The sequence below is a fragment of the Sardina pilchardus genome, chromosome 1 (assembly GCF_963854185.1).
Source record: "Sardina pilchardus chromosome 1, fSarPil1.1, whole genome shotgun sequence".
Taxonomy (NCBI): Eukaryota; Metazoa; Chordata; class Actinopteri; order Clupeiformes; family Clupeidae; genus Sardina; species Sardina pilchardus.
The window spans coordinates 51,590,697-51,603,993 of record NC_084994.1 but is presented as its reverse complement, the minus strand read 5'-3'; the positions used below and the strand labels follow the sequence as shown (position 1 = coordinate 51,603,993).

At 39.9% G+C, this 13,297-nt stretch overlaps 1 protein-coding gene across 1 annotated transcript in view; it reads right to left on the bottom strand.

Moving 5' to 3' along the window:
* Window positions 1-5,684, bottom strand: part of LOC134095674 (ethanolamine-phosphate cytidylyltransferase-like) — a 30,895-nt gene extending 25,211 nt beyond the window's left edge. Inside the window, exon 1 of the mRNA XM_062549337.1 lies at window positions 5,396-5,684. Within this exon, the coding sequence (XP_062405321.1) occupies window positions 5,396-5,550 (155 nt within the window). The 5' untranslated portion in view covers window positions 5,551-5,684. The remainder of the gene's footprint in view (window positions 1-5,395) is intronic.
* Between the last annotated feature and the right edge of the window lie 7,613 nt (window positions 5,685-13,297).

The window sequence follows — 13,297 nt, the reverse complement described above, 5'->3', positions numbered from 1 at the left end:
CACAGCACCTAAAGCAAAAAAAAAACCTGAGCCTGAACTTTTTTAGATTCGTGCATGCGACTCTATACGACACTATGCTGGTCGATCGATTGGAAACCAGTTTACTTTTTGGAGTGTTTGTCACGACACAGACCTTGTTTTTGCTTTCATATAGGGCTGAACGATTATGGAAAATAATCTAATAGCGATTTTTCTTGCCAATATTGCGATTGCGATGCGATATGCCATTATTTTTTAAGGTGTTTGTCTTGCTAATTTTTCAACAAAAACAAGCAGTGAATCATATAGTATGGGCCATGGGTCTTCAACCGGGGGTCCGCGACCCCTAGGGGGTCCGCGGAGGTACTGCAGGGGGTCCGCGAAAATATTTCGTCTGAAGCATTTTTTTGTCTGCCAAAAAATAACATTTGTCAAAGTTAACATAATGTTCAATGAACATCGCTTCATATTCGTTTTTAAATAACACATTGTAGGCTACCCATGAATCATGCTTGTGATAATGTGATCCCTGTAACATTGTGTTACCCAATGGAACACTTTCCCCCCTGTGCGTTTTAGTTAAATAGCTTCGTTTTCAGCGGCATCTGACCATTAACAAACTCGTTCTTTTCATTCTGGGAGATAAATTACGTTTCGACTGTTTGATTCGTTTGCTTAATGTCGGGACTGATGGACCCTGAACTTTGCGGGGTAGCCTATTTGTTCTGTGTGATGTTTTGCTTTGTTTTTTATTTTAAATGAGAGTCTGCGGTCTTTGCACGTCAAGGCGTTCTGCGTGAATTCATTAATCCAACGTTCTCCGCGATGTCATACCATCAAAATGAAACGATAACGATAATCTTGTGTGTTTGTGTTTCCTTGTGTAAGACAAGTTATATTTACTCAAGATGAAGAGGCTCTCTGTCTGTATCAGGTTGAGCAAATTAAGCTTTGCCTGAATTTAGCTGAATTTATACCACCAGAGTGGGTTAAAGCGGAGCTTCTCACACTTGAATATTAATTTGCCAATGTGAATGTAACGGTAAACACAGCAACGTTGTATCTAAGACAGCGGCAATATAAACGAAAATGATCGTAGCAGTGGTATAAACGGGATAATCAACTCCGCGCCGTGCGTTTATAGGAAAATAATGCACTGCAATAATGCCTGCGGCGTCGGGAGCTTATTAACACTTCGAACGTGCATTATTTTCCTAGAAACGCACGGCGCGTCATTGATTATCCCTTACATATCTACCTTAGTTGACCCTTGTGACATTCATTCTATTATAGGGCGAGTTTATGCAACACTATGTAAAGAATTATGAGAAACGAGTTGTATAAAGCAGTTACCCCCCTGTTAATAATAACTTATGTTTAGAATGTGTGCGTTCGTGTGTGTGCGTGCTCGTACGTGCATGCATGTAGGCACTAATGACTGACGGTTCAAATGATAGGCATGATTTGAGGTGTGCCAGGTGTGGGGGTCCGTGCTCAGTCTCTCTCACAGCCAAGGGGTCCTTGGGCTGAAAAAGGTTGAAGACCCCTGGTATGGGCAATAGGCTATATTAGATTAAAAATAAACTCTTAGTTCCTGGAAGTCATACCTCTGTTATGATGACAGGTGATGCATGAATAGATGGATGACATTTTTTTTTAACTAGCTACTTCAATCACAATAGTAGGCCTATATTTTGAACTTTCAACCTTGTAGGCCTACATATCAGAACATAAAGTAGGCCTACTAGTACAAGGAAGCCTGGTGTAAAGATTAAAATGAAAGTCAGTAACAAGTCACACAAACAAAAGTGCAGATTGCAAAAATATGAAAATATTAACAGCCTAAATCGTTTTACGCAGTTTTTCAGATAATTCACTTTAATGAACGTGATATGTTCCGCATACAGAAATTCCTAATATCATGGCTGCACAGCACACTGCACTGACTATTCCAACTCCGTCTCTTTAATTCAGCTGTCTGATTGAAGCCTCAAAATATTGTTCTGCATACAGAAATTCCTGATATTCATGGATGCACAGCACACTGCACTGACTATTCCAACTCTGTCTCTTTAATTCAGCTGTCTGATTGAAGCCTCAAAATATTTTAAACAAAGTAGCATAGTTGGCTATCTTATCATAGTCTACTGGTTGGACGGGTCAGTATCCCCATGTCTGTTTCAAGGTAGATAAATACTTTTTTTCTCCTTGGGATATGCCCTTTTGAGTCTTGAAGTTGGAAAACATCTGTTTTGCTTCAAACTTTTACCATCTAAAGAGTAACCATTTAAACTAACTTAGCCAAAATATTAGATTGGTATACCTAATACATCCAGAGAAAAACTTTTTTGAACATGGTACCCCCCTTCTGATTTTTGGCACATTGGCGCCCTCATCTAAATCTGCAACAAAGTTCAGATGTCATAATCTCAAAAAGCTTTCTTGCTAAAGACTTCAAATTTTCTGTGAATAATGATTGCTACGTATAGATTCCACATATTCATTCGTAAGCCGTATGTGTTGACACTGACCGTGTTTCAATCTTGTGAAATCAGAAGACAAATTGCAGATGTTTTTCACATCCCCACATTGGGTGCCCCATTACACAATTTATAAACAAAATGTTTGGCAAATGGTTATGTCTCTCTACAGAAGTGTTTAAGCTGTTTTTGAAAAAGTAATTAAGAGGTGTCTATATTGCTTTTTTGTTGGAAGTATTGTAACTCAAAACAGAAAAATAATCAATTTGGATGATATTGTATCTCCCCATTACAGAGGTATGACAAGCTATACCAATGAATTGAACACATCTCCAGAAAGAGTATGGAATGGGCTTTCAGACTGTGAAATTTCAAGATGGTATTATGACTATGGTTATAATTTATTTTTTAAATATTGGTCTACTATAACAACATATTGCTGATATCACTAAATAGTGACATCTAGTGGCATTAAATAGTGGCAGCAGCAATGTATTTAGGAAATACAGGAAATATTTAATTAGTTCATCACCCAGCAAGTAAATGAAAAAATAAATGTTTAACAGAATAAGACATAAACATCTAATACTTAGGAATAAGACACGGATTATGAAATCATGAAATAATAGCACAAAAAACAACGCTAATTGTTGTAATAGACCAATATTTTAAAAATAAAATTTAAATAACTGCAGCCATAATACCATCTTGAAATTTCACAGTCTGAAAGCCCATTTCATACTCTTTCTGGAGATGTGTTCAATTCATTGGTATAGCTTGTCATACCTCTGTAATGGGGAGATACAATATCATCCAAATTGATTATTTTTCAGTTTTGTGTTACAATACTTCCAACAAAAAAGCAATATAGACACCTCTTAATTACTTTTTCAAAGACAGCTTAAACCCTTCTGTAGAGAGACATAACCATTTGCCAAACATTTTGTTCATAAATTGTGTAATGGTGCACCCAATGTGGGGGTTTGAAAAAAATCTGCAATTTTTCTTCTGATTTCACAAGATTGAAACACAGTCAGTATCAACACATACGGCCTACGAATGAATATGGGGCATCTATAGGTAGCAATCATTATTCACAGAAAATGTGAAGTCTTTAGCTTGAATACGTTTTGAGATAATGACATCTGAACTTTGCTGCAGATTTAGATGAGGGCGCCAATGTGCCAAAAATCAGAAGGGGGGTACCATGTTCAAAAATGTTTTTCTCTGGATGTATTAGGTATACCAATCTAATATTGGCTAAGTTAGTTTAAATGGTTACTCTTTAGGCCCATTGAGCGCGCACGACAGAGAGAGAGAGAGAGAGAGAGAGAGAGAGAGAGAGAGAGAGAGAGAGAGAGAGAGGAGAGGGAGAGAAAGCGGGCCAAGGAGATCGGTTTGAATACCGTTTGGTGAATTTGCACGCATAGTCCACAATGAAAACTTGCGAAAGACATTCATGCTTTCACCCGAGCAGCGCAGGTGCACCAGTGCAACCTATAATTTGTTTCAGTCGCACTCTTAACAATGTTGGTTCAATGGTTCTATCGAGCAGCTTGCCGAGTTCACTCTCTGATAGACTGTTTCAAATATTTGCTACTTTACGCTCTCATGTCAAGTGACCAGAGGGTAATCGCAGCCTTTGCGGTTAGAAAATTGCACTTCATCATATCGCGATATTATCGCAAATGCAATATAGCGTTCAGCCCTACTTTCATATAATGTGAATTTATGTATTATTTATTTAATGACTTTTTAACAAGATGTAAAGCTTGTCTTTATTTGAAACACACACACACACACACACACAGCTGGTCGTCTTCTGTGCGTCATTGCGTTCACGATTGTAAATGTTTTATTTGGATTAAATGTGCATGTTGAGGGGCGGGTGTCCATTGAGCGCGCACGAGAGCAGGCCAAGGAGAATTAGTTTACTTCTATACTGTTTGGTAAAGTTGCACGCATAGTCTACAAAAATTGCGAAAGAACTTATACTTCCACCCGCAGCGTCAGGTGCATCAGTGCGACCACGCTTCCAGGGATGATCTCGTTGGTTTTCATGGAGACAGACGCGGTGTGCACGGAGGGGAGAGGCTGTGTGTGTGTGTGCATGTGTGTGTGCATGAGAGACAGACGCGTGAGTGACAGAGAGGGAGAGCACGGAAAGGAAATTCAGCTTAATGAATGTTGCGTGTTTTTCAATAGCGTTAAAAAATAGATAAATAAATTAAAAAGTAACGAAACGCAATATGTTGCGGCCGGTGCTGAATCTGTGGCGCATTGCCATAAATTAGTCTATGTGTGGGAAACACTGTATTGCCCCCATCAGTTCCCGAAGAGTCGCAGCACCGATGCTTATGCTGGCGTCGGTGCTTACGGTGCTTCAAAAAAATAGGCATCGCCGGTGTTTTTTCATTTTAGAATCGAGAGGTATCACAGGTATCGGTTCTCGTGACTGGGATTTAACATTGGAGCTGCTCTTCGATAGGAACGCAACCGCTTGGGGCGCTGTTTTTCACTTTCCCTCCCTATGAGAGAGAAATTCACCTCTTCTGTTGTTACAAAGGAGGCCGATAGTGACGTCAAGTCGGATACGTCCTTCTTTTAGGTCTATGGATACATCGGGGCACAAGACTTCCGCACGAGTCTCCGAGCAAAACAATCCCGACTTTGCGTTCAAGTCATTTTTCCTCTATCAGAGTTCCGCATTTCATAGTATCCGATGAAGGCGGCAATTTTCTTCTATCGGCGGTCGGAATTTCCGAAAATCCGATGTTGCATGAAGGCGCTCTAAGTTCTTTAGGTGTCAGTTGTCTACGTTAGCACAGTTATAATGTTACATAAACGCAACTTCTTTTGGGACTTGTACGAGACAAGATTAACGAGATTGTGGTTATTTGTAAGATAGTTGTCATTATCTGCAATAGGTAACTTACCAACCATCGCACCACAACTGGACTATACGCTTTCTTTTTTCAGTACCGGAGGCGGTGACTGCTGGATTTGACACTGACTCCTCGCTAACACTAGCGCCGTGATGGCCGTTCTTGATCATCGTGTCAGATTCGCGTTTAAGTTTATTTCTAAACATAAAAAGTAGGCTACTCAATTAATACCGACCAACCGGCACAATAGTTTTCGGGTTGAGTTTAGTCAAACAACCCCAGTTCACATAAAACGTTGGCCGACAACGCAAGCTTCCTGAGCTTCGTCGTGTGGGCGGCGATGAATAACTTCCGTCAAAGATAGTAGTTTTCAAAATAAAAGTAGGAAACTTTTCAAAATAAAATGTGAAAGTTGTTGAACAGTTTTTAGTGATTTTTAACCCGTGTTAAACCTGTTTTTTGTTGTTGTTGTTTTTTGTTTGTTTGTTTCAGCTTTATCTTCTAGATTTGGGGTAGCAAACGGCCTATAGTGAGAATAGCTGACAGATGGCTGCGAAGCGAATGCAGGAGTGCCATTCACCCTGTTACGAGTTGATAAACCAAATTATTTTGGAAACATTATTTTAAGGTACAAAACACTTTTTAGTGTTGCTTTAAGATTTAGTAGGATGCCTGGTGAAATCCCTTGGCCAATTTCCTATTTTATAGTCAATGGCAACTACTCAGATAGCAAAATCAGATTGGCAGAGCGGACCACTTGTGGTCCACCGGACCGCCATCTCTTTAAATTTTATTTGTCATGAATATTAAGAAAATACATGACATGTTAGCCTATTAAAATGATCCATAAAGTATAACTGAACAAATAAAAAAAAAAATGGTTGAACCAATAGTGGCAAAATATTGGGGCATTTGTCAGCAATCCACCAGCGGACTGCCAGAGAAAAATGCCAGTGGACTAGATCTGCCCCAAAGTGGTCAGCCTGCCTCTTGCTATCTGGGTAGTTAAAATCATATAGGCTACTGTAACAATCGTATTGCCTTAAGGGCCAAAATCATGAAGCAAGTAAACCCCTTCATTATTTGTAAACATTCAAAGCTTAGATTGGGTGCGCACAGCCTGGGGTCAGAAAAAATGGACCAGCTAATAGACCTTCATGAGTTGTCAAGGTAGGCCTATACTGTCATTGTCACCCAAGGACCACAAACTGTACCTTAATGAACTAGATGTATTTATTCCACTGCTCGGTTGAATCACTGGGTGAAAAGGCTTTGAATCGGGATATTCATTGTGATATATTTCCTGATATGTGGTATATATATCAGGTAATATATTTGATATGCCTCTGATAATTTTGTCCCATTTGGCATATCCGGAGCATATCAAAACTCCTGAATGGGACTGCGACAACATGCCAGATATCCAGACTTCATATACTCACCAGATATGGTCCATGTTTCAAGTATTCACTACTTATATGACCCCAGACATCTCTGGTATTTGTTGCCATATACCCCTGATATGTCAAACATGACACTAGGCATATACTGCCCAGATACTGCCAGGCAGAGCTAATTTCACAGGCACTTATGTGCATGCCTTTATTAGTTATATATTTAATAGTTTTAATTATTTCAATGAGTTATGCCCTATATGAAATGGTTTTAAATGTGGGATAGGCCTACATCACCAACACTGAGCTTATTGTTACACCCACAGCCATTCAACGTTGTAATATTTCATTCACTGTATAAATTATTGTTACATTATTATATTCATTTTACATAAACTTAATTACATTATTTACTTTACACCTGCATTACACCTGCTAAATCCCAGTGACTTAATCTAAACATTTAAATTCATATATGACAGGCAATACAATTTGTTACATGGTCTTTATTGTATTTATCAAGAAATACTCAAACCAATATGGCTTTCTCATCTGCAGTGGGGGCGCTTGGGTAGTGACACTCGCCACCTGTCAATGACCTGTCTCGAGTGAGAACAAGACTTCTGCTTGACCTCAGTGGTTTAAACAGTCCATGGTCTGGGCGTGAAATGTCCTTTAAAACATGTTGAGTCCTTGTCCATACTCTTCTGGTATAGATGTCCTGCAGGGTAGGCAGAGGTGCTCTGATGGGGATCCCTTTGGCAGTAAAGGTCAGGTGTCTGCAAAAAGAGAAACAAAGCATATATTGTAATTGACCCTGTCCATGAATATAATTAATGTAAACTACTCAGCTTGTGTGACAAATAAAAGCAAACCCACACAAGCAGCCTAGAAGTCAGGTGCAATAGTTAGGAATAAAGTCAGGGTACACTTAGAAATGTCTGGTGCATTTATTTTGATCAAGAGGACATTTCAAAGTGACCCTACACTTCCGAACAGTAGTAGCCTATATCTGTGTTTGTGCGCTGATAAAGGGGTGGGTGATCGATTTGCCTGGCATCGATTGATTCAGTTTCAGCACCACCGTGGTGATAGCTCTCGTTAAGAGCTTCTTAAGAAGCTTCTTTGGCTTGATCTTAAGGTTCTCCTAAGAAGGCAGTTAAGAACGCGTCTGGGAAACACCCGTATCTTAGCGCTCCTTATTAGCGATTCCTTCTTTGGAGCCTTCTAGATCGAATTTGGGAAACGAGACCACTGTATGTACACATAAATTAATTTACATGTATTTTATAGGCCCCCATGGATGAAATTTCTCAAAACTTGGCACACTCCCAGAAGATGTCAGGTTAATCATACACATGAAATGTGGTTCAAAACATTTCATCTGAAGATAAGGACAATTAAAGCAATACAATATTGCATTTTCATTTTTTACCATGGGGGTGCAAATCATAAACCAGGTTGATGCGGGCTCTTGAGACCAACATACTATAAACATTTTGTCATCCTTGTTGCCTCGGTTCAGGTAGTTATTTAGGGTTTCGGGGGGCCAGCGCGGGGGTGGAATGGCCCCCGGGGACCAAATGAATTTTTCCTTACTGGGGGCTACTGGGGCTACATGGTTATGGTTATGGTGGTGGTGTTTAGCAGACGCTTTTGTCCAAAGCGACATACAAACAAAACACAATAATTAAATTTAGCAGTTGATCATATTATAGTGTCGACTAAAGAGAATGGCTACTTAAACAATAAGTGTCTATATAAGCAATCCAATGAAAATAAAACAATGACTAAATAGAAGAATAGTAGACAGTAAAGTCATTCAATCAATTACATAATAACAATAACAATGGAATAAAAAAAAATAAAAATGATAAAAATAATAAACAATTTAAATTTAATCAATGGCCTAATGGTAGCAAAACAACGCTATAACATACAAACCTAACCATAACAACAGTAATAGACTAAAGATTCAGATTCCTCTTGAACGACTCAAGACTAGTATTGGAACGAAGAGCACTGGGCAACTCATTCCACCAACTTGGCTCATCTCGTCTTAATTAAGGGAATAACATAGTTTAATATGAAAAAACAGTGAAGTGTTCCTTTAAGTAATCTGAGTGCTCCGGTCATCTCTGGGTTTAATCTCTTTGAAGTAGCCCAGCCAGCTTCTCTGATCCTGTGGTCCTAGACTGTGAGCACCGACAAGGCTTGAGCGCAAGAGACACCCTTCTTACATATACAGTATGATACAAAAACACAAATAGACACAATGCCAATAACATCTACAAATTAACAGTGGAATGCCAGAGACTCAGCCACCTAACGCGACACTGCACACGCAGAGCTCTCACAGACTGAAGACTGGAACCATCTCATTCCATCTGCCTACAGTAACTGTCTCAGAACCCCTTGTCACCACCTCGTGTGTCTGAGGAACCTGGGAGACCAGCAACCTACCTAACAGTCCTATCAATAGTGGCATCATCCCCACTGGACTGTAAACTGCTAGCTTCACTCTCACTGCCCCCAGAATATGACTGGTGGTTCGTCATTCACGTTTTCACTCTGCCCATTGGTCTCCTAATTGAGTGGTGTTATTCACAGAAACAACAGTGTAAATTGTCCCCACCTATCTTCGAGGCCAACCAGTGATTGTGAAAGGCGTGCAGCGTCATCAAAGACTGCTCCCACCCCAAAAACCCTCCAGGAGGCGTTACGGGTCTCACCCAAACTAGCAGGTTCAGAGGAAGCTTTTTCCCTGTGGTTGTCACTCTGAACTCTAGCTCTGCTTCCCAACACAGTGAACACAGGTCCCTCTAGAGGCCATCGGGCCCTCAGGTAACCCTTATGAAGTCTGTTTCTGATAGTGTGGTCTGAGACATTCACACCAGCGGCCTGCTGGAGGTCATAGTGCTTTAGCAAGGCTCTGTCCCTCCACAAAGGAGCAGTTGGTCCTGTTATTAGGTTAAGGACCTTCTATCACCCTGCCCTGCTCTCCTAGAGCAACTGCCTGTCTCCTGGAATCTCTTCCATGCTCTTGAGACTGCAGTGGGAGACAGCAATTTTTCTGGCAATGGAAAGTATCGGTGTGCCATTCTGGAGGAGTTGGACTACCTGTGCAACCTCTGTAGGCTCCAGATACTGGATTATGCTACCAGTAGTAACACTCACCCTATCCAAATGCAAAACTAGTGAAAAATCAGTCAAGAAGGATGAACATGGAAAAATGACCAGTTGCCACCACCTGTAAAGCCATTCCTGTTTTGGGTGTTGTCTCACAGTTGGCCCTTTAGTACAACTGTAGAAAATTCCGTTGACATCAAAGCATGTGAACCTGATTGACAACCACCTCTGTTACATATCTGGCCAGATCAATATCCCCCCACAAGTGTGACTGACTTGATTCTATACTCCTATGAACCAGTGTTCCCTTGATTTTTTTGAGCAGTGTATTTTGCAGGTTCATAGTTCTGCCACAGACCAGGAAAACCATAGTCTGAAGTCAGTGGCGCTTATTAAGGTGATATTTTAAGGGTGCATGCATAGCCACAGGGGCCTGCAGGAATGAATGCTATGCACACCCATCTAGACAACCCCATACGTGCAACGAAAGATTAAGCGTTGACAATATTTGTCCTTTCCCGGTCTCGTTCGTAGCCTACCTTGGTCACCTAAAAAGTAGCCAATATAATAAACATCCACATACAACACGACAACGCCTAATAATAATGACATACCAGGAAAACCATAGTCTAAAGTCAGTGGCGCTTATTAAGGTGATATTTTAAGGGTGCATGCATAGCCACAGGAGCCTGCAGGAATGAATGCTATGCACACCCATCTAGACAACCCCATATGTGCAACGAAAGATTAAGCGTTGACAATATTTGTCCTTTCCCGGTCTCGTTCGTAGCCTACCTTGGTCACCTAAAAAGTAGCCAATATAATAAACATCCACATACAACACGACAACGCCTAATAATAATGACATAATTCATTTGGAAAACAGCCCAATAAAGGCTAAAGTTACCTTTAGTTCTGTTTCAATTCACTGATTTAAGCATCGTGTATGCTCAGCAAAAGCATTATTGCAGCTTTAACGCTATAACGTTTTGACAAGCACCCCAATTTTGCCTACCTTGTTTATGCCCATCTGAATGAATTCTTTGCTGCCTCCATCCTTTCGTTGTCTTCTCAAATTAGTGAATTATCTTAAATTATGTGCATTTCTTAGAATTTCAATTCTACTTCAGAAGTGGGGTGGGGTCTAGTGAACTCTCCATAAACAAGTTCTATTCTGGTCTAGGAAGGCTCTTATCAAAACTACTCAGTTTTAAACTCTGATTTAGAAGTGGCAGCATCAAGACGAAAAAGCATAAGAATGTCTGGTCATTGCTGGCACCATGCTTCGCGCATCTGTCACTGTTTTTATACAGTAAAAGGATCTACATAACACAGATACTTTTTTGATAGTAGGACAAAGCTGAAAGCTGTGAGATCTGAATCAATAATTTGATGTGGCGCTTTGACTGGAGCTGTTACGCCTAAATTACAGTATTATTTTCATGGCTTTCCCAGCTAAGTACTGTAGGTAGATATGTGTATCGGTGTATGTTTGTGTATGCCTGGTGTGAACGTTCTAGAAAGTGAATGCAATTTCCAATTCTGCAGAGCTATGTTGTATTCCATGCTAAGGAAATCCCCTGGATTATACATGTAAGTATTGTGGTAGGAAAAACTGATTACAACAAAGGAATCCGTGAATTGTTGTGTGCTTGATAATAACTTGTCTGGACTCTGGAGATCATATGGTTTTGCTTAACAACAGAATACAATTTCTTGACAGGATATCCAAGTTTGTTGATCAAGCAGCTATGTAAACAATAGGTGCTCTTATAGAGTGCCATTTTGACTGTTATTGTAGTTCCTTAGCAGTGCCTGCCTCTAACAATCTAAATAATAAACTGTAAACAACATAATACAAGATAGACAGGCTGTGAAGCAGCTACAAAGACTGTTTGCTGGGTACATGATTGTGTATTGTGATATTCCCAACTATCTTAGGGTTTTTATACACATTCGCACTCAAAGGTATACATATTTTGTACCGGTTAGATTCCAAGCCTGTATGGTTAAGTCAATATTCTGCAGCTGTCCTTTGGAACAGTTTGCCTAGGAAATTCAAATGAACAGGAAATGTGAAATTATTCTGTCAAAAATGGTGAAAGAGGTTTTTTTTAAACGTATTGTCATTGTCATTTATGCTATTTATAGCAAATAATTAATCTGATGATCCTGATGTTGTGATTAGTAGTATTTGTGATACTTGTTGTGATATGTGGCTGTTGAGAATCACTGTTTTTTATTGTGTTATCTTTGTTATCAGTGTTATCCGTGTTAAATAAAATTGTGCAGGAGAAGCAGATCTCTGTATGTCTGCTGTGCTTTGTCTGTAGTAGTTTGTATGAATGGATGGGGGGGGGGGGTGAGATTAGAGGAGCAGAGAGCTGACAGGTTCCTACTTCCTCTTACCCTCTGCACAATGGAGGGGGATATAGTCTAGTGTTATTTGTGTGGACAGGCCCTCTCTGTCCTGCTGTGATTCATGGCTAAGTCTGAGCTAGGAAATACCCTTTATGACAGCTTTTGGAATGGCGAGAGCATCTCACCTCAGGGTGTATGTGTCTCCCACTGGTGGCCTATGGGTTGAGACAAGTCTATAATGTCAGAGAATCACTTAGTAAAAAGATTAATGTTTTAGCAAACACTATCCCATGTAAAATGTGTGAATATGAATATACATATACATGAATAAGTATTTTTTTTTCTTTTTTTTTAATGTAGATATAGTCTTTCAGATCAGAGGATACATGCTGAGGATACATGCTAAAGTATTAAGTCAGTAGATAATCTGGTAACCCCAGGAAAATGTAATAATAAAAGAAAGCCACCGAATAACAGTGCATTGCTTTGCATGCACTGTAATAAGAAGAAGAATAAGAAGAAGTCTAGTGATAATAGAGTGCCAAGGAGTACCATCGCTTGAAAATGCAAAAACATGCAATGTAAAATATCATGTGTGATAGGATCTGGTAAAACCCATCATATGGTGAAATTACACCAACATACTTGCCAGAACAAAAAAATAAACTCCACATGATATAACCAGATTTAGTGATATGAAAAATGTGAATCAGAGGCACAAAACCCATTTCCTTAACAGTGATCTGTAATACTTGGCAACAAATCTCCAAACATTGGGGAACCTGCCAGAACCTTTGGCTCCAATCAGAAACTATCTAATCCGAAAGACGCACCAGATCGTTGGTCTAATTGGTTGAAGGACTATCCAAGCGTACAGAGTAATTTGAACGATGCCCATTGAAAATGCCTCTTTTGCAGTAGAAACAAAGTGTAGCCTCCCCGTACTAATGTTCAATCTTAAAAGATTGAGCCGTGATAGCCAGACTAGGGGTTGCATGGAATAGGGATTCAAATAAAGAGACCCTCTCAGTTTGTCCCCACTTGGTAGCCCGAAGCCCCACCTTAGGAA